This window comes from Apodemus sylvaticus, chromosome 9 (genome assembly GCF_947179515.1).
Source record: "Apodemus sylvaticus chromosome 9, mApoSyl1.1, whole genome shotgun sequence".
Taxonomy (NCBI): domain Eukaryota; kingdom Metazoa; phylum Chordata; class Mammalia; order Rodentia; family Muridae; genus Apodemus; species Apodemus sylvaticus.
In genome coordinates this window covers 80,038,402-80,060,532 of record NC_067480.1, presented here as the reverse complement: position 1 = coordinate 80,060,532, position 22,131 = coordinate 80,038,402, and the positions used below count along the sequence as shown (strand labels likewise).

Below are 22,131 nucleotides of genomic sequence, written 5' to 3'. Positions count from 1 at the left end.
GACTTCCCATTGAGAGCTGCCCATTGCTGGGTTAGTTGGACTGCGGACTGTAAGTCATTACAATAAATCCCCTTAATTGTTGCTACTTTGTTTCCAACCCAGTTACCCGGTAAAAGAAATCTCAACTCAATCAGTAACAATACAAGCTACAAGCCTAGATTGGGCAGATCTCCCACTACACTACTCTATTCCCATCTATATTATCCCATATAACTTGCAGTTTCTCCAGGCCAAGAGTTCTCTGTCATCCCTCATGTTGATTCCCCATGGCTCCTCCCCCCAAACTCTCAGCTCCTCCCCCTTCCTCCTGCCCAATCATTGGCTCAAGCCTTTATTTGAAAAGTTAAGGGCTGGTGATCCTGAGTTCTATAAGAAAACAGGCTGAAAAACAAGTCAGTATGCACGCATCCCACCCGGGCATCATGGCTTCTGCGTCAACTTCTACCTCCAGGTTCTGCCCTGCTTGAGTTCCTGCCCTGACTTCCTTTGATGATGAACAGTAATATGGAAGTGTAAGCCCAACAAACTCTTTTTTCCTAAAGTTGCTTTGATCATGGCGTTCACCACAGCAATAAAAATTCTAAGACCCTCACTTCTGTACCTACCCCTGAGGCATCACACTGAAATGTAGTTTTATAACTCATAACTTGACTTAGGAGAGGAAAATAAGGGGGTTTCAGAAAACCACCACATTCAGGCATAGATGTGGAGAAGTCTAATGAAGCAAAGGCAGCTTCGAGCAGTCCTGAAAGAGCTGAATCTCAGCTGAGAGAATCCATCAAAACAAAGGCCAAGGCCTCCACGGAGAGGACAATTAGTCATTAAGGTTGCTTAGAGCATACCTCTCTAATTCCAAATAGCAGATCATGCCACCAAGTCAATAAAAACAAGTCAATAAAACTTTCTCTGTGGAGTGGGGTGGGCAGGAGGGTACCTTTAGTCTTCTCATCCAAAAGAGACATCAAATGCTGAACATCATCATAGACAGAACCAGCCCACTACCTGTTTATAACAGTCCTTGAACTGGGATTGTGAAGGTGGTTATGGGTTCATCTAGAACTCACTACATGATCTTAGCCAAGTCAACTTGACTCTAAACTTCACCTTAAAATTACGATACAATTACTTCCGTGAGCGTGAGATTAGGTAAACTAAGTGAGAGTCATTTCCTAGCCGTACTGCCACATCGTTAAGGGTGCAGCAGACTCACTGAGCTGAGACCACCCAAAAGGACAGGAGGCTTGGGTAAGGAGCCATCATGAAGGTATCACGTGGAGAGATGGATGCAAAGTTTAGAAGAAGCAAAGAGATGAAAGTTGGGGTACTGTCGGGACAGACCACTGGCTGAGAGGGACCACCCTGAATGTCACAATTTGGAGAGAGACTAATTCTGAGGAAGCTTCTGGATTGCCTGCGTAGAGAGGGCATAGCCAAGTCCAGTCACATACTAATGAAGATTCTGTTTCCATGTAGAGACCATCTAGAGGCCAGCCTGAGGGCAGGAACGTGGACAATTCGCCAGCTGTGCCATCTGGATATGCTGCCCTTTGCTTAGTTCTCTGGGCTGCCAAATAAGACAACTCACGGCCACTTGTGGGAGACCCAGCTCTACACTGGCACGATGCTTTATTGAGACACTGCATTGGCTGGTTTTGTGTGTCAACTCGGCACAAGCTGGAGTCATTGGAGAGGAAGGAGCCTCAGTGTGAAGACATGTCTCCATGCGATCCAACTGTAAGGCATTTTCTCAATTGGTGATCTGTGGGAGAATGCCCAGCCCACTGAGGGTGTGGCTATCCCTAGGTTGGTGGGTTCTATAAGAAGGCAGATTGAGCAAGCCATGTGAAGCAAACCAGTAAGCAGGACCCCTCCATGGCCTCTGGATCACCTCCTGCCTCCAGATTCCAGCCCTGCTTAAGTTCTTGTCCTGACTTCCTCCAATGATGAACTATGATCTGGAAGTATAAAACAAATCAACCCTTCCCACACACACACACAGCTTGCTTTTTGATCATGGTGTTTTGTCACAGCAATAGAAACCCTTACTAAGACAGAAACTTTGTATCTCATTAAGTTGATCCTTATTCATTTTCCCAACAACCCCTTATGGCCCAGGATGTAGAAGAGATGTCACAAATTCAGGATGACATTTATCATGTAGCATTTAATCTCATTTAATCCTTTATAATTTTATACTGCAAGTATAACTTGTCCTCATCTCTATTTGGTAAATGAAAAATAGGTCCAGAGTATAGAAGAAATTTGATCGAGTCACCCACCTAAATAGAAACTAGAGCGCCTAAGTGTGGTGCTTCCTAAGTATGGTGTTAAATTGCATGGGAAGGCATTTTGAAAAAACACAATTGGGGCTAAAGAGATGGCTCAGTGATTAAGAGCACTGACTGCTCTTCCTGAGGTCCTGAGTTCAAATCCCAGCAACCACATGGTGGCTCACAACCATCTGTAATGATATCTGACTTCCTCGTCTGGTGTGTCTGAAAAACATCTACAGTGTACTTACTTATAATAAATAAATCTTTAAAAGACAAACAAAAAACAGCAAATGCTCTTAACAGCTTTAAAAAAAAAGAAGAAGAAGGAAAAACACAATTTAGAAATATCCATTAACAAGCCTGGCATTCCGACAGTGTAAACAAAGTTTAAGAACAAAACGGCTTTTGCAATAAAGTAAAATGTTAGAATTTGGACTCAGTAGCAGCAAATTCCTTTCCAAGAATGTCTTTCATTGTGTTTGTCTCTAAGCAAACAGAACCACCCAAGACAAATAGGATTTTAGGATATATAGCATATAGACAGAACCTGGTAGTTTATCCAGATAGCGAAAGCGACCATCCACTCAAAAACCTAAATGTATGAGTGAATAATAAATAATTAAATAAATAATAAAGTAGAAATTTAAAAATAAAATAAAATAAAAAACCCAATTTTCAAGGAGCTACGTCTCTATGGTCGTTTCAGTGCCGGAACACAGGAGACACTCTCTCTTTTTCGAACTCTATGGTTCGTGAACAAGGCTGTGACCCCGGAAGCGATCCTGGGAGGTCAGGGCACCAAGATGGCGGCGCGCGCAGCGTGTGTGGCTATGTGCCGGCGCCTGCAGCAGGTAAAGGGCTGGGCGGGGGATCCTGGCGGCCGAAGGCTCCGTCGCCGAGTCTCGCTGCCACGCTCTGCCCGACCGGTTCGGAATCTTCCTCCAGAGTTGTTATTAGAAAGTGACAAGAAAAGGGCAGGTTTTTCTTTCGACAAGACGAATGACAACTTTAAAACGTCAGAGTGGGGAAGATGAGAAAAACGTGTTCAGAAGCCCTCCCTCCACGTTAGAAAGGGTAATGAAAGCCTTGATCTGAGAAGACAGGAAGCTAGCCTCGGATACTTAGCAGAGCCGGGCTGGGTCTCATAAAGCTCTAGTGGAGGTTCACTGAGACGTCCTGCTCGCCCCCAGGGGTTAGGACATCGACCCTGAGGGCTCCGAGGGGAAAGGAGTCAGGCGGACTTCTGGATAGGAAGACAGCCAGGCAACATATTGAGATTCTATTGCAAAATAGTTTAAAAAAAAAAAAAAAAAGGCCCTTGGTCTTGAAACCTTTGACTTCTCAGTAGTCACTTAGTAGTTTTGAAAATAAAGCTCAGAACAGGATCTGATGGCTCACACTGAAATGGCATTACTTGTAAACTTGGCCTGCATATTGAGACCCTGCTTCCAAACATAAACAAATTTTAAAAAAGGAAGGGCTGAGTCTGTCGCTCAGTTGCTCGAGTGCTTGACGCCAGAGCCTGCCCTGGGTTGCCTCCACAACAGTACCTAACCCAGAGATGGTGGCCCACACCTGTAATACCAGCCCTTGCGAGGTCAAAGCAAGAGGATCGAAAGTTCAAAATCACTCTCAGCTACATACAGAGTTCAAAACCAGAGTGGGCCCCATGAACTTGTGTCTCAAAAAGAAAAGAAAAAAAGTGTTTGTTTTTCATACTAGAGATTGAACCCAGGGCCTTGCTCACACCGGACAAAGGTTCTGCCACTGAACTCCATTCTTAGCCTTCTGTGGGACTTAGGTCCTCTGCTTCTAATCCTACCTTAATGACACCCAACAGCTTCTAGCCTCTACACTTTTGCACATACATGTACATGCATGTAGAAAAACCCATACAAATGTAGAAATGTTTTTAAAAGAAAGCTAGGATGCTAGAGACAGTTGTTTGCACTTGTGAGAAAAACTTTATCCTGCCAGCTCTGTGCATGCCCAAGCCCTGGATAAAACAAAGTTCTTGCAGTGAGTGGTTCGCAGCCAGCACTTGGGAGGTGAAGGCAGACATATTGGATGCTCAAGGCCTCCATATCTCTCCAGTCGGAGGCCAGGTTGTGTGGCATGCCACCCCTACCTCAGAGTCGACAAAACGATTTCAGAGGAAGCATGTGACTGGGAAGTGTCCCACTTCTTAGCATTTGGGTCACTAGTGTTAGGAGAGCTTGCTGTCTTGAGTGTTGGGGGGTGACCACACACACTCTCACACTGAGCCTGGTGCCCAAGGCTGTAACCTGTCTCACAGCATAAGAGCAAGGAAATGCTGTGTTTTAAGACAAGGTCTCTCCATGGAATCCTTGCTGTCCTCGAACCTCCTGGGTAGACCAAGCTGGCCCCAGGGCCACAGATCCTCCTGCCTCACAATGCTGGGATTAAAGGCATTCACCACTACGGCGAGCACAGGCTGTTTTAAATGCACCCGCTAGTTGTTCTAATTTCTGTCCTTGTGCCTCCCTGTTATTTCCGTCTATGTTGTATTTTTAAAGATTTTATTTTGCTGTATTTTTAAAGATTTTATTTTTAAAAATAAAGATTTTATTTTATATATTATATATATCAATATATAAGTAAATATTATTATTTATATAATAATTTAAGAATATACTTTTCAGTTTAAAGTATTACTGGGTAGCTAAGAAACCATGAGCTACCCATTTGCCTCCTTTCCACTAGGGGGCGCTCGCTTAAAGGGTTTGTGCTGTGTTGTTAGGGCAGCTTGTGGAGTAGTAGTTAATGATGGGTAGGGACTTGGTGTGTGCTGTATTTTAGGTAATTTACAAGCAAGGTGCTTCGGCCAAGCAAAGATTAAATTATAAAGACATGTAATTTTAAAAGACTTGTTGTTCTCTTTTGTTTCTGGAACAATGAATCCTTGGTACATCTGGCTGTCCTTGAACGGGGCCTCTTCTACCCCACCTCCAAAGTACTCAGATCACAGGCCTAGCTAAGTTGTTTCTGGTTTTGGTTTTTGGGTTTTTGGATTTGGTTTTTTTTTGAGACAGGGTTTCTCTGTGTAGCCCTGGCTGTCCTAGAACTCACTCTGTAGACCAGGCTGGCCTCAAACTCAGAAATCCACTTGTCTCCGCCTCCCAGAGTGCTGGGATTACAGGCGTGCGCCACCACCGCCCGGCTCTGTTTTTGTTTTTAATTCATGTGTCTTTGTGTGTACCTATGTGAGTTTTCTGTGCACCGCATGCATTTGGGCACCTATGGAGGCCAGAGGGAGTTACACTGGAGTTACAGTAAGTGTGGGTGCTGAGAACTGAACCGGGCTCCTAACAGCAGTAAACACTTTGTTTTTGTTTGTTTGTTTGTTCATTCATTAATTTGCTTTTTGGTTTTTCAAGATAGGGTTTTCCTGTGTTACCCTGGCTGTCCTGGAACTCGTTGTATAGACCAGGCTGGCCTCAAACTCAGAGATTTGCTGCCTCTGCCTCCTGAGTGCTGGGATTAAGGTGACTGTGCCACCACCACCCGGCACTTTGTTTTTGATTCAACCTAATTTGGTCTTTTTGACGCCCAGTATTTCCCTCTGAAAGATTGAGATCCCCCTTCTGAGCGCCTTGTGCCTTCTGCCTTGTGCTCTGGGAAGTGACTTTACTTCTGACACCTGTCCCCTCCATCCTTTTTAGGAATTGGGGAATTCAACTATAAATGGTTCTAAGAGCAGGACAACCAGAACTGGTGGCCTCCCACTGTGAGTATGCAACCGCATTTGCTTAATCTTGCTAGGAAACAGAACTGTGCTGTGACTGAGCCTTCTCTCCCCCACAGCAGCGCCAGTATGACGTGGTTGCCATTGTCCAACCTGCACATGGATGTCCCAAAGGATCTGACCAGACCCACGGTAGGTACTTGCGCAGGGCAGGGCAGGGCGTGGAAGGCCTGTGACTCCAGCCAGCGTTTAGGAGCTAGAGGGAGGATATTCTCATTTACATAGCAAGTTCAAGGCCTGCCTAGATTACAGGTGACCTGTCTCAAACAACAGCAACAAATGGAATTAATAATTTCAATTTTTCCTGGTTATTTCACTCAGCCTTATTTCCCAAACACATATACTTCTTTATCATAGAATACCAGCAAGTACACAGCGTGGACTGTGATGTCCCTGGGAGATCCTGGGCTATTTCATACTATCCAAGAAAGGCCTAAAGAAAGTCATTATTTGCACTAGATAAATGCGGCAATGCGTGGCCTCTTGCTCTTAGCTCGGCATAATTCAGGAGTATGATATTTTAGATTTTAGTTGTGCTGAATCCTCGAGTCACCAAAAAAAAAAAAATCTTTCTGTGGCTTTCAAGCCTTCCTTGTGGATTTTGAGCCTGGGCTTGAGTGTTGCTCCGTCACACTAAAGCAGTTTCATTGGTACAAAAACGGTGAATACACAAGTAGCTATGTGGCCTTACAGAGTTTAAGACAAGATGCTGTCTAGCCCAGGCTAGCCTCTAACTAGCTATATAGCCAAGGATGACCTGGAACTCCTAATCCCCCTGCCTTACATTAAGTGATAAGCTTACAGGTCACACTCCAGTTCTTAATAAAGTTCTAAAAATTCTAAATCTTTCCATTTCTCATTTTAGTCTGAGCCCAGTCTAGCCCAGTCACCAAGCTCCAGGCTCAGTGTCAGACAGTTTTAAATACATGGTCTGGCCAGTGAGATGACTCAGCGGGTGATGGCAATTAGCCTGGCGCCCTGGGTTCAGTCCTAGGACCCACACGGTAAAAGGGAGGGCCAATTCCCACGAGTGTCCTCTGGCCTCCATGTGTATCCATAGCACAAATGTAGACAAATACAATCAAAATGCTTCCTTTTTAATAGTAAGATAGATGACCAGAAAGGTGGCTCAGCAGGGGCCCAGCCTGGGCTCATTCCCAGAACCCACATGGTGGAAGCAGGGAAGGTGTCCTCAGAATCCACCTGCATGCCATAGTGCATGCATGTGTATGTACACACGCACACATGCACACGCTCACACACACACATGCACACACATGCACACTCTCACACACATGCACACACACACACACACCCTCACACGCGCACACACACACACACAGTCTCTTTACTGCTTGTTCTAGCCACTTAAGTACTTCTGGGAAATCAGACCCTGTGATGTTAGGTGTCTATTCCAAGCTAAATTGATAATGATCTCACAAGACATCTTCAGAAATCTTTTAAGATTTATTGCAAATTCACAGTAACTTTAAACCTAATAGGGGATCGTGAGGCTAACTCAGTAGTAGAGTTTTTACCCAGCGCTCTAAACACCACAAAAGTTTAAATTAGTAAACAAGCCCTACAAGATCAAATAGACAACCCCGTAGGACTGTATGCCCCTCTAGGCCCCCAATTCTGATAGAGAGGTGAGTTAATCCTGTCTTTCCAACCATCTTATTTGGAATAATTGAGAACAGATGTCTGTCTTCCTGGTTACTAAGTGGCTCTCTCTCTTCAGGGGTGAAGTACTTTAACCCTGACTCACTAGATTAGTAATGACATTTCCCAGCCTAATGGTGACTGAAATGAAGATAATTCCCCTTGTGGAAGAAGCCAGAGGGCCAAGCCCATCATCTCTAAGGCCTTTCGTACTGGTGTGGATGGTCCAGCCAGTGTCATAACATTTTAATTAGACATGAGTAATTTCTGTGTGAAGACAAGCCAACCATACATGAATGAATTCCTAATAAAAGGGATGCGTGGAGCTGGCTGTGCTTTGTATAACAACTACAGTGTTTAATAGTTGTATAGCAGTGTTTAACGATTTATAAGCACTTTAATTTGTGTCTTCATAGATTTTCCTTGTAGAAATTCGAAGAGCTTTAGCACAAGCATATTACCTTAACCCTGAGTTCCCGGAGGAGCAGGCAGGGAATCACACAGTTCTCATGGTGTGGCCACCAGGGGCGAGCTTTTCAGGTCTGCCCTTCTAGCTGGGTCACTTGTTAACAGACCCTGAGACGAAATCTGGGGCTCAGGCATAATTGAGTTTGAACCTCCATCATGATTTTGTAGTGACCTTGAAGGTTGTGTGATCCTCACGGACTCTCACGGGTTTGGAAGGTCATGTGCAGGTCTGTGTGGCCCTGGGAGGCAAGCTAGTAGGTTAAAACATTGTCTGTTTTCTCATTTATTAGTCTAAAGTCGTTCAAACAATATTATGTTAAATTTGCTGAATGTAAATATTACAAGAACCAAAACCAAAACTTGTATTTTGTATCTTAGATAACCACTTCCGATGAGCCAGACATGTTGTACAAACGCCTGTCCATTTTAGTGAAGGCTCATGACAAGGCCGTGTTAGACAGCTACGAGTATTTTGCTGTGCTTGCTGCTAAAGAACTTGGCATTTCTATTAGCGTGTAAGTATGACCTTTCCTAGTCTGACCTGTTGTCTGCCATGATGTGACTGGGACCCACCCCAGGTAGGTCTGCTTGTGACATTGATACATGTGTGGGGAAGCTGAGGCTTGTCCTGTGGAATCCTGGCAAGCGGTGTCACTTCCTGTCTGCTAGATTGTTAAGTACTAAACAAGAAAAATAAACCCTTTCTAGAAATCACACTGGCATGCGTAAGCCCAGGAAGCTTCCTGTCTAGGGTCTCTGTGAGACAGGGAGGCTCTGAGGCTCTGGTCGGACATGATGGTTTGTTGGCTCACGCCTGCACTCTGTGCAACCACCCTGAGCCACCCCGGCTCCCGAGAGCTTCCTGTGAGGGGAGCTTCCTGCAGCACCCGAGTCACTGCCTCGCGGCACCCGTGCTGCTGACCAGGCCTCATCTGAGGCTTTGCCAGTCTGTCCATAAATTACCCTGAAACAGCAGACATTACTCTTAGGTTCATCACCATTGCTAGTCTTCATAACTGGCATGCATGGGGGTGGTGGTAGTGGTGATGGTGGTGGTGGTGGTGTGTGTGTGTGTGTGTGTGTGTGTGTGTGTGTGTGTGTGTGTGTGCAGGGTGTCAGCTGCGCATGTGTGCACATTCTCGCATGGCTCTGCTTGTCTGGGTGTGGGAAAAGGTGCTTCCTGCTATCTGCAGTATTTATTTTGGCCTGAGTCTTGTGAAAGCAGCTGTTACAGATGCGACTTGACACATGGAAATTTAAATGCCAGTTAGCGCCTGTAATTGAGCGAGTCTGACCTGCAGTGCTGTGTTCTGATGCTGTGGTCCAGTGACTCACACAGAGCCTCACTGAGGATTTGTCCTCTCCACTAATGCAGACATGAGCCGCCACGGAAAATAGAGCGCTTCACTCTGCTCAAGTCAGTGCACATCTTCAAGAAGCACAGAGTCCAGTATGAGATGAGGACGCTCTACAGGTGTTTGGAGGTGGGTGTCGTTGCCCGGCATGCATCTGAGGAGCACCCAACGCCATTAGCATGGAGCATGCGTCAGCCTACATGGCCCAGTCAGTTTCCATTCAGCCAAGCCATGGCTGCCAGGGGTCTAGAAGGCCACTCTTGTTCTGGTGAAAGCTGTCCGGTAAGAAGAGCAGACACAGAGCCACCGTGAAATGTGTGCACTTCAAATGGCTCAGCATGTAGAGCATGGCACAGGAGACAGCACTGAAGCAATGTTTGCTCACATTTCAAAAGGTCTAGTTAATATTTCATGCAGTCCACGCAAGCAAGCACGGGCCTTGCACAGCACTTGGGAGGTGGAGGAAGGAGGAGCAGCAGTTGAGGGTCATTCTTGGCATAGTGAGCTTAGTAGTACTCTGCGCTGCGTAAGTCTCAGAACCCAAAAAGCAAGGGACATAGATGTCGCAGTTGGAGGCAGAGGTGACAGAATCACCTGTAATCCCAGCACTCGGGAGACAAGGGCAGCAGGGCTCAGTGACCCTGTCTCAGACAAAACAAGGGACTAGAGAGATGGGTCAGTTGTTAAAGCACTGGCTACTCTTCCAGAGGACCTGAGTTCAACTCCCAGTACCCACATGCAGCCTCTCAACTACCATCCCTAACGCCAGTTCCAGGCTATCCAGTGTCCTTCCTCTCTGGCTACTGAGAACACCAGACACTTGGGTGCGGTGCACAGACATACTTGCAGGCAAAACACCCATATGCATACATATTTCTTTTTAATTTTTAAGCAGATGGGCAATAACTTCCCACATGCTGACTGGATTTCCCACACAGTGATACTCGGCATAGGGGCTGCAAACATTAGCTGTGGATCGTTCATACATCTACCTGGGCCACCATTGTTATGATTCAAGTTTGCATTCTGAGGTCAGACTGACAGTGCAGAGCTTCGAGTCTTGGTGCTTACTCCCTGTGTGGCATTTATAAAATGGGAGCAGGAGCAGGAGCACAACCCATTCCCTAGGATCAGTGAGAGATGAAATGAGGCTTTGAGGCTCACTCGGGATAGTTCAGAGTCACCAAGACAGGCGTGTGCCTGCATGTGGAAAGCAGGGGACAGGCATGGGGTCCACTGCTGAACTCGACACCCCACACCAAGTTCAGTTGGGAGCTGTATTTTTTTTTTTTAACATTTATTTCTTTGTGTTGGGCAGTAATGAGGGATGTCTCTAATCCCAGCAGTCAGGAGGCAGAGGCAGGTGGATCTCTGAGTTTGAGGCCAGCCTGGTCTAAAGAGCAAGTTCCAGGACAGCCAGGGCTATACAGAGAAGCTCTGTCTCGACACAAAACATTTACTTATTTTTGGTTATAGATGGGGCACATGCCACAACCCTGGTGGGGAGGTCAAGGACCTCTTGTAGAGGTCAGCTCTCTGTAGCACGAGGGCGTGGTCGTCAGGGCTGAGAGGCTGGGCCTTCCCCCTGAGCCACTGAACGGTTTTGTTTCTTGCCCCACGTGTCTGCCCACAGCCAGGAGAGGTCAGGAGAGGGGACTGGATGCTCTGGAATTGAAGTTACAGGCAGTTGTGAGGCATTGTGTGGGTGCTGAGAACTGATTCCGAGTCCTGCAGGAGCAGCTGGGGCTCGTGACCACTGCCCACCTCTCCAGCCTTCCTGCACACTTCCAGATGAGAATCCGTGTAAGGTTTCTTAGAAGACCAGACTTCATCACTGGAAAGGGACGAAAAAGCCTCAGAGATCTGTGATCTGGCTCTGTGGCAAAACATGTTCATTTTCTGTTTTAGTTAAAACATTTGACTGGATGCACAGCCAGTGTCTACCTGGAGTATATCCAACGGAACCTACCTGAAGGGGTGGCCATGGAAGTAACAAAGGTATGGCTTCAATTCCTGCCTCCTGAGTGCTGCCTGGGCTGTTACCCTCCAGCCTTGTCCTGGCTGTGGAGGACAGGGCCTGTGGCACACTGGGCACAGAATCAGGCCCACCCCACCACCCAAGTGCTCCATGAGCCATCTTAGAAGTCTCCCTAATAGTTGTTAAAACTTGGATATTCCAGCATGGCCCCCCTCGGAGGACACTGGGGTCAGACAGCTTACACACTGGCCTTTAGTCTCCGTTACTCGGAAGCCCTCGGAGGTGACGGGTGAGAGAAAAGCAGAGGGTGACAGGTCGGTGATCAGGTCGTAGGCAGAGTTCATTTCAAAGTCAGCACTGCGTTGCAGGTGCTTTGTTTCTGGTTTTAGACACAGATACAGCAGTTGCCGGAACACATCAAGGAGCCCATGTGGGAAACAGTTCCCGAGGAGAAAGAAGAAAGCCGGTCACAAGCCTCGGGACAGCAGCCGTGCCAGGCCTGAACTGAGCATGTGTCACAGGAGAGCCGCCAGCCGAGGGGACTCAGGGCCGCCTGTCCTTGCTCTGTCGGGCCTCACGCCTGTGTGCAGCCAAGAGAGAGCAGGCTGGGTTTCAGGGAAGAACCGCTGTATCCCTCCTTTTTAGCAGACTATGCTTGTGCTCCGATTGGAACAAACATTAGCAACCTTCTGTCCAACCAGAAGCAAAGGAGCCGGGAATCACACTGCTGACTTCTCGTTAGCTTGTGCTGATTTTATTTTGTTTTTATTTATCCATCCATTCATTCATTTTTATTTCTGGAACTCACAGAGATCTACCTGCCTCTGCCTCCCAAATGATGGATTAAAAGTGTATATACCGTGCCTGGCTGGTTTGTGCTAATTGTAAATGTTTACTTGTTCATTCAACAGGAAATGAGTGGTACCTTTCTCATGCACATTTGTGTTTTCAAGTCCCCCAAACAACTGTGGTTAATGAATGCCAGGCAGTTTAAATGTGGCCTTCCCCTTGTGCATCCAGCCCGGAGGTGATGAGCAGCCCACGACTGATGTCAGCGCTGCTTCAGAAACTGGCCACGCACCATGGCCCAGGCTCAACCCCTGTAGCCCAGAGCCCTGTGGGGCCCCTGCCCGTGGCCAGTGCCGTGAATCTCTTCGCTCAAGCATTAGGCATCATCTGTCCTGTGAGTCATTTGTTCATCAAGCTGTTATTCAGTGAACTCTGCCCTGAACTGTGGTGATTACCATCAGTTAAATAGAACCAGTGGCTTGTACGGACTGTGGGAGCAAATAAGTGTTTTCCCTTGAGTTTCACATGGATAGGCGTTCTTGATTGGTGGGCGTCCCTGCCTTGTTTGAAGTTACCTACTTCTCTGTGAAATTCAACTGCATGGAAAACCCAGGAGGCAAACCGCACTGGGGCGAAACAGTTGGTTCTTTTGGCTTTGGTGTGGTGTGTAGAGGAGGCCTGCGTCTCACGTGGTTTCCTTTGCTTTGTCCCCTACACAGAATTGCCTGGCCTGACACCATGTGTCAGGGCTCTGAATACATATTGCTTGTGTGCTAAACTGTCATTACCATGGGAAGACTCACAGCCCGTCGCCTGTGACCTCTTGCTCTGGTGTTGACTGTCATTCACAAAGTATGTCTGAGCATGCTTACCTCAGGAGTAAGCTCACGGTTGGGAAGGAACTGGTCAGGCAGGAGCAGGACCTAAGGCCAGGTCTAGCAACGCAGCAGCCTGACTCACTTTTATCTAAAAGGCGTGATTCTAAAATGGTCTAGACTCACACATAAGATTTGAGGGCTTTTTCTTTTATAGACAATAAAAGTCAATAGGACAAATGCTCCCCCGGGACTGATGCAAACCACTTCAGCGGATGGACATCCATTCCCAGTTGTTTTCAGACGAATACCCATAAGCCAAGTCATTTAGGTTAGTCGTTTATGCAGTAAGTCTGAAGCCAGTGGCATGTGAAGCAGACACGTGAGCACTCAGAACTCACACAGTGGGAAGAAAGAACCGCCCAGGAGTTGTCCTGGGACCTATGCAAGTGCACAACCAAACACCATAAGTAAAAATGAATTTTTAAAATCTCATTTTAAGATAAAGATACCACCGCACATGCAGCAAAAACTATCTTTTTTTTTAAGCTTTGTTTGTTTTTAATTATCTATGTATGGGTATGTGCAGGAGGCCAAAGGTGTCCTGTCTCTTTGAAGCCGGCATGAGCTGCCTGGAGTGGGTGCTGGGATTGGAAGACCGTCCTCTGACCCATCGTGAGCCCTCACCCGCCACACCGCCCCTTTAAGAAAGGCTCACACCATTGACTCAAGCTGGCCTTGAGTTTGTCCTCCTGCCTCGGCCCCAGAATTGCTGGGACACCAGGTGTGCACCTCAAGCTCCGGAAGGCTTGCCTGCCTCTGCCTGTTGGCAGGTGATGTATCCTGAAAGCTGAGAGGTCTGGAAGGCAAAGTTGTTTTGTTAAGGTGTGGTCCTCCAGTTTGCTGTTGGTTTCTCTTGTGTGAAGCACACTTTTCCATATTAATGATAATCATGTTCAGTTTGTTTAAAGTTGCTGGTTTGCCTACAGATCCACTAAGATTAAGCTAATCTTAAATGCCGAATTTCTGTCCTTTCAAAAGAAGTGATGCAGATAAACAAGCCATAGTAAAAAGCTGAGGCAGGAGGATTGCCAACAGTTCAAGGCTATCTTAGGCGAGCTACTTAACCCTACCACAGCGAGGATTACGCTTGAGTGGGATGTGGGGAACTACCTACCTATTAAGCATTAGCTAAAGCAGCCAACAGAGGCATGGGCTGAGTAGCTCTGCTGGCAGCGCGGGGGGCGGGGCAGTGATGCGGTGTTGTGTGCTGTGTTAAGAACCACCCAGAAGAGAGGGAGAGACACTAGCCCGGAGCTCAGCTGGGAGGTTTTCTTCAGATGGAACACATGTCACACGCCCACGATAGACACTGCCCCATGCCATGTCTCTCCCAGGGGGTGTCATGTACACATGCTATCTGATTTACTCCTTACAACAATATGGCAGATGCATCATTAACTCTTAACAACAGAGAGAGCTGAGGCTTTGGACCTGCTCATTTAGTCACCCAGTTGAATGATAAACCCAGGACCAAGAAATGGTGGTTTCAAGTTCAGGTGAGTGGCGGGGCGAATCCAGCACCTGAATTCAGGGGCTGTGAGCTGAGTGTGGAGGTTCAGACCTGCAGACCCAGCCCTGGGGAGGTTGAGGCAGGAGGACTGCCATAAGTCTGAGGCAGCCCGAACTACAGTTAAACGTCTCTCAAAGGAGGCTGTACACGCATTGTCATGCACGCCTCTAATCCTAGCACTGGAGAGGCAGAGGCAGACAGATATCTTGTTCTAAACCTATCTGTTCTGCTTAGTGACTTCCAAGACAGCCAGCTCTACATAGCGAGACCCTGCCTCAAAGAATAAAAGACGGTGGGGGCGGGGAGCAGGGAGATGTCTGAGGAAATAAAGGTACTTGCCTCTTTAGCCTGACTTGAGTTTGTTTCCTGAAACTGGAAATATACTGATTTGTTCTGACTTCCACACTCAGTTGTGCACATGCCTATACATACATACACACACACACACACAGAGAGAGAGAGAGAGAGAGAGAGCACCTCAGCTACAAAGTAAGACCTTGCCTTAAAAACAAAATAAGGAAACCCCGCCTCTACTGGGTCAGCAAGTTGGTTCAGCAGGTAAAGGTGCTTGCCACCAAGCCTGGTAACCTGAGTTCAATCCCCAGAACCCCCTGGTGGAAGGAAAGAACTCCCAAAAGTTGTCCTCACACGTGCGGTGGCTAAAACACGGACATGCATCATCACACATCAAACCTAACTTTATTTTTACAAAGCTTACTCAGACATGTATGTTCATTTCAGTATATTCAAACGTCTTCCCCGTTCCCTTCTTTCTTTTTTTTTAAAGATTTATTTATTTATTATATGTAAATACACTGTAGTAGTCTTCAGACACACCAGTAGAGGGCATCAGATCTCTTTATGGATGGCTGTGAACCACCATGTGAGATTTGAACTCAGGACCTCCGGCCTCAGCAAGGCAGGACAGCACCGTGCACACTGATAACAAGGCTTCAGCTAGGCGGGGCTGGGTCAGAGCGCTCAGCATCTCCGTGCGCATGCGTGCAGCTTCTTGCCGCAGTCCGGGGCTGGCGAATGCCCTGCTCCGTGCCTAGCTCCGTCACCACCGTCTGTAAGCCCTTACTATTGTTACACACCTCCAGCTATGGCTCCCCACTATGGAGCCTTAATCCTCTTCAAAGTGATCTATTTATGCCTCAGTAGGTCAGCGGTATTTATAGGGCAGGTCATGGGCAACCGGCTCACTCAAAAGCCAACCAATTTGAGGTTTCTAGGCCAGAGACTACAAGTTGTGTTTCATTCATAGAATTTTTCTTCTCCCTTCCTCGTGGATACTGGAGCTTGAACCCAGGACCTCACACAGGCTAAGAAAGAGCTCACTGCTGAGTTAAGCCCCTCCCCCAGACAGGAGTCTCTCTTAGGCCTGGAACATATACTTTTCTGTGCATGCCTCCCAAGTGGCTGGGATTATAGGCCCACAAACACTTTGCTTCTTCTTACAATTACTTTTTAAAGGTTTTTTTTTAAAGATGTGTTTATTATTTTATGTAAGTACACTGTAGCTGTCTTCAGACATCCCAGAAGATCTCATTATGGATGGTTGAGAGCTGCTGTGTAGTTGCTGGGAATTGAACTTACGGTCTTCGGAAGAGCAGTCACTGCTCTTAACCACTGAGCCATCTCTCCAGCCCTAAAGGTTTGTTTTTTTATGCTTTTTGCCTCCGTATATACATATGCATTGCATGCATGCATGCAGTGCCCGTGCTGGCCAGAAGAGGTGTTGGACTCCTTGGAATTGAAAGCATAGGTGGACATGAGCGACTATGTGGCTGCCAGGAACTGAGCCAGGGTCCTCTGTAAGAGCAGCAAGAAAGAGGTCCTAACCACTGAGCCATCTTTCCAGCCCCTGCTAATTTCTTTTTCCTTTGAGGCAAAGTCTTGCTATGTAGCCCAGGCTGGCCTGGAATCTCAGCTCACGTGGGTAAGATTCCCAGTGGCTGGGATTGCATTCATGAGCCAACACACCCCGCTCTCAGGGCAGTGTGCTCCAAAGATAGGTCAGACCCCGCGGCTCTCTAGCTGTGAACTTCCCTCAGCCTCCCATTTCCACGGTGTCGCCTTGGGCTCTCCACCACCCCACCCCCACCCACTTCCCTCCATCCATCAGTCCTTCCGTATCCCCTACAGCCTCCTCTCTGCAGACACAGCAAACTTGAGGCAGGGGTGAGGTCTCTGGGGATTAATGGAGGGTGTGAGGTGGAGTGCGAGACTTCAGCAGAGAAGCACACGTGGGGGGATGGGCACACATGCAGCAATGCAGCACTGTGATGGCCCACTCCAGCAACTCTCAGCTTCCCGGGTACAGGTGGGGGAGGGGGAGGGCGGGGTGGGAAGAAGCACACAGGGCAGAGACTGCTTCAGTGAGAGCCAACCTAGTCAGGTGATGAAAGGCCAAATGAAAGGCCAATGCATCAATGAACCGGGCTTAAGAAGAGAGAATGGGGTTTGGGAATGTGGCATGGTGGTGTGGGGGAAGGGGTGCCCAGGCGGGCCCATGTCCAAATACCTCTTCCCCCTGAGGGGCCACACGCACACAGACATGGTATAGAATAGAGTTTATTCTATTATTCTATCAGGGTAGAGGTTGGGAGTTAGTGGTAGAGAAAGGCAGAGAGAGAGAGAGTAGAGAGTAGTGGAGGTCGGCCATGACCACATGGAGAGAGGGGGAGGAGAGCCCAAGGGGCAGAGAGGTGAGAGTAGGATGAGAGAGAGCAGAGAGAGAGAAGAGGAGGAGGAGGTAGCTCCCTTTTATAGTGGGCCAGGTCTATGGGCCGGGGCATACCTGGCTGTTGCCAGGTAAGTGTGGGGTGGAGCTTAGACAGAATACCAACATACACCAGTATTTGTTTAATTAAAAAAGAAAAAGAAGTGACGGTGAAGCAGGAATATGGAGAAGCAGGAATAGGGTCGTTGTTGAGATCTGGCTGCTTCATGCTGACAGGGGCGGCGTGTCTCTGGGGAACCTAGAGAAAGGGGTATGGGGGGTGATTGTCCAGTCTCAGAGGACTGGCTGCTTCCTTGCTGTCCAGGGTCTGTGGAGCCATCCGAGGATAGGTCAGGAGAACGGGTCCAGTAGAAGCTGTCTGCGTCTGGAGAAGCTGAGAGGAGATTGGAGCACATCTGAAGGTTGCTTCTCTGGAGCTGTCCTGGATATGGCAAGGGCCTGGACTTAACAAGATGTTGGAACACATTAGTATAGGGAGGGAATAAGACTAAGTACATTTGGGAGAAGGGAAAATTTTTCTTAAGATGTACAATTGAAACCCAGGTATTCTGTCTAAGGTCCACCCCACACTTACCTGGCAACAGCCAGGTATGCCCCACCCCATAGACCTGGCCCACTATAAAAGGGGCTACTTGCCCCTCCTCTCCCCCCCCCTCACCTCTCTGCCCCTTGGGCTCTCCCCTCCCCCCTCTCTCCACGTGGTCATGGCCGACCTCCACTTTTCTCTCTCTCTCTCTCTCTCTCTCTCTCTCTCTCTTTCTCTCTCTCTTTCTCTCTCTCTGCCTTTCTCTACCACTAACTCCCATCCTCTGCCCTGAATAAAATCTATTCTATACCATGTCTGTGCGTGTGGTCCCTCAGGGGGAAGGGGTGCTTGGGCATGGGCCCGCCTGGGCACCCCCTTCCCCCACACCACTGTGCCACACTCCCTCAACCTCATTCTCTCTTCTTAAGCCCCCTTCATTGGTGCATTGGCCTTTCAGGTGAGGGTTAGATGGAGAAGGTGACAGAGAGGACATAGCTCCAGGGGAGAAGCCACAGGAGTACTGAACCTGCCTCAGGAACCGGAAATGAGCAAGTAGACTGGCTAAGCGCCAGGTCGCAAGCACCGCCATTGGTGAATTACTGGAGTGATAGAGCCAGGGTAAATGAGCAGGAAGGGCAGGAGGCAGGAGAGAACTGAGTCTCAGATGGGGGAGGGGGGAGGGGAGCCCTGTCTTCAGACTCCAGTGTGCTTGGGAGCCCTGCAGGGCTTTCTGGGATAGTGCTGGGCTCCACCCAGGCTTCCCGAGCCAGCTTACTGGGAGTGGACACCTGAGAAATTCCATTCCTAACAAGTTCCCAGAGACCTGCTGTTGGGAGCACAGGAGATGGGGAGGTGGCCACGCTTAAGTGGGTGGAGGGCAGAAAGATGGCTCAGTAGGCAAAGGGTTGGTTTGCACAAAGCTGATGTTCTGAGTTCAAGCTGTCTGCCGTGGGGTGTATCTGCAGTCCCTGCAACAGAAGACGGGAGATGCAGACAGGAGAGTCTTCCGGAAATTGACAGGAATAGCAAACAGGACAGCGAAATAAGAGAGACCCTAAGGAGAGGACCAACTCCCGCAAATGCCCTCTGACCTCTACATGCATCACGTGGTCCACGTGGTCCACGTGTGCCTGTACTCACACAGACACAAAATAATTAGCTAAGCAAGCCAAACACAACCGAGGAAGCCAAGGGCCTGTGAGCTGGTCTGGGCAGGGCCAGTCGCGGAAATGCTACCTGGGAACAGTGACATCACTGCAGAGGACAGAGATGAGAAAAAGTAAAACAGGCATGACTTCAAAGGGACAAACACTTACATTCTTACTCATTTGTATTTGTGTGTGTGTGTTTGTCTGTATATATGTATGTCTTGTGGATGTGGGTCCCTGCAGAAGCCGGAAGAGGGTGTTCAAGAGTATTGGAAGAAGTTTCCCTGAAACCAGAATCACAGGCAGTGGTAAACTGCTCAGGGTGGTTATTGGGACCCAAACCCAGTCTCTCCAGAAGAGTAGAAGGAACTCTTTTTGTTGTTGTTGTTGTTTGGTTTTTTGTTTTTTTGTTTGTTTGTTTTTTTTTTTTGGTTCTTTTTTTTTGAGACAGGGTTTCTCTGTGTAGCCCTGGCTGTCCTGGAACTCACTCTCTAGACCAGGCTGGCCTCGCACTCAGAAATCCACCTGCCTCTGCCTCCCAGAGTGCTGGGATCATAGGCGTGTGCCACCACCATCCGGCTTAGTAGAAGGGACTCTTAAGTGCTGAGCCATCTTCTCCAGCCTTGGGGCAGGTGGTTTGAGAGGGGACAGGAGCCCTTGCAGGCAGCAGTGGGTCACAAGGAAGGCACCGGCCCAAACCTCAGACCCAGAGAAAAGTGGGATGGGAGAAAACATCTCTAGTCCTGGAAAGGATGACAGTGGAGTTGGAGGCCCTACATGGAAACTAATGGTGAGATTCAAAGAAATCAGGGTGTCAGGTGACAACGATCACTGCGACATGAGGTCAGGCCTGAGCGGTTCCTCTACAGTTCCAAAATGAACGTCCCTAGGACAGGTTCACAAATGTGCACTACCACACTTGGCTTTAAAACAAACAAACCGACAAACAGACACAGGTTCTAGTGGACTGGTGGGATGGCTCAGTGGTTAGGAGCTTGTTCTGCTCTTGTAGATCTGAGTTCCAGGACCTGCACCCATGTTGGGTGGCTCACAGCTGCCTGTGACTCCAGCACCAAGGAATCTACCGCCCTCTTCTGGCCTCAGTGAGCAGTGCACTCACATGAACACAACCCTCACCACACACACACACACACACACACACACACACACATACACATAATTTTAAAATAGTAAAAATAAATCTTTCTAAAAATAAAATAAGCCGGGCGGTGGTGGCGCACGCCTGTAATCCCAGCACTCTGGGAGGCAGAGGCAGGTGGATTTCTGAGTTTGAGGCCAGCCTGGTCTACAGAGTGAGTTCCAGGATAGCCAGGGCTATACAGAGAAACCCTGTCTCGAAAAACCAAATCCAACCCCCCCCCAAAAAAATAAAATAATAAAATAAGCACGAATGCTGGAAAGATGGCTTGTCTGACATAACTCTGTGACCATCAGTCACGTAGGGCAATGCCTGCCCTGAGCCCCAGGTATTCTGGCTGAACTCCACTCCCACTGTTACCTGGCAACAGCCAGGCATCCACCCGCTATAAAAGTGGATGCTTGGCCCCTCCTCCTTCTCGTGTCCTCTCTCTTCTCTTACCTTTCTCTTTCCACATTCTTCCCCCTCTTTCTACATGGCCATGGCCGACTTCCATCTCTCTACCTCCTCCCTTCCATAATAAACCTAAAAATTCAAGGGCGGTCTCCTTTCATCTAAATCCACCGTGCCGGAACAATAGAACAGGCCTCTCAGCATTTCCAATCAACAGAAAGGACCAAGGACTTGCACCCCTGGGTCTCCCTCAACAGATACACTGTCCGCGTCAGAACGGGCCCACATCAGAACGGGCCCACGTCAGAACAGGCCTCGATGGCTCAATGATTAAAAACCACTTGTGCTCACAGAGGATCCAGCAGCACCCATTTCCAGCACCCATGTGGTGATGCACAATGAATAGAAAGAAGTCCAGTATAGGGGACCTGACAACCTCTTCTGGCCATTATGAGCACTGCACTGCACACATGTGATATGCAAACATACACATACATACATACACATACATATATACACACATACACTTCTTTACATAAACTAAAAATAAGATCTAGCCACACATGGTAGGAAACACCTTTATTCCCAGCCCTTCAGTGGCAAGTAGATCTCTGTGAGTTCAAGGCCATCCTGGTCTACAGAGTGAGTTCAAGGCCATCCTGGTCTACAGAGTGAGTTCAAGGCCAGCCAGGGCTACAATGTGAGAACCTGGCTCAAAAAATAAATAAAATCTAAAAGATAGCATAAATATATAGTTTGATTTTTTTGTTGTTGTTATTGACACAGTGTGGTCGGGGGTGTCCTGTGTCACCAGGACAGCCCAGAATGGCTTTGAACTCAAGACCCTCCTGCTTCTCCAGTGCTGGGGTTATGGTCATGAGCAATGAATATGTAATTGGCTCAGCACGTAATAAACATGTGCTTGGTCAACCTAATGACTATGTAGCTACTGCTAAAGCAAGTCCGTGTGACCTTTAATATAAGAGCCTTTGAGCCTTTGGACCATACTCCTGGGTCTTGCCCGGGTGTTAGTGCTTGGGAGTGAATGGACCGATCGTTTCAGGGCCGGAGTGAAGGGCTGGAGAAAAGCATTTGTCCTTTAAGCTAAAAAATAAGCACCTCAAGATGCAGGCATGCTTTGCAAGGGGGGCACAGACACTGGTGGGACCAAGAGCCCCGCCCCCAGGGCTCTTACCCTCAAAGTCTGCCCCTCACTGGTCCTGTGCAGGGCGGAGGCCTAGGAAGCTTATCCAGCTGGAGGTCAGACCTTCCGGGAATCTCCTAATGGTCTTTACACGGCTAAGCTGGCCGGGGGCCTGCCCCCCTTCCAGAGGTCCCTTCACCACCAATCAAGTTCAGTTTCCTCGAGACAATGAGAGGGCTGCTCAGACCAAAGAGAGAGGATCCTGAGGTCAGCGGAGGACTCGGAGGAGGCACCGGCACCTGGCTTGGCTCCGTCTCGTTCGTTCTAGAAGCCGGC

At 48.2% G+C, this 22,131-nt stretch overlaps 1 protein-coding gene across 2 annotated transcripts; it reads left to right on the top strand.

Annotated features, from left to right (window-relative positions):
* The first annotated feature begins 3,049 nt into the window (after positions 1–3,049).
* On the top strand, positions 3,050–12,365 carry Mrps10 (mitochondrial ribosomal protein S10). Of its 2 annotated transcripts, none has more exons than XM_052193442.1 (7): positions 3,050–3,124; positions 5,957–6,021; positions 6,102–6,171; positions 8,548–8,684; positions 9,545–9,653; positions 11,433–11,522; positions 11,892–12,365. In XM_052193442.1, exons 1-7 carry the CDS (start codon positions 3,077–3,079, stop codon positions 12,003–12,005), a joined length of 633 nt encoding a protein of 210 aa, XP_052049402.1. In that variant the 5' UTR covers positions 3,050–3,076; the 3' UTR covers positions 12,006–12,365. The 2 variants fall into 2 exon arrangements, with proteins under 2 accessions (XP_052049402.1, XP_052049401.1); XM_052193441.1 differs by having other exon boundaries at positions 6,099–6,171.
* Positions 12,366–22,131: the final 9,766 nt, after the last annotated feature.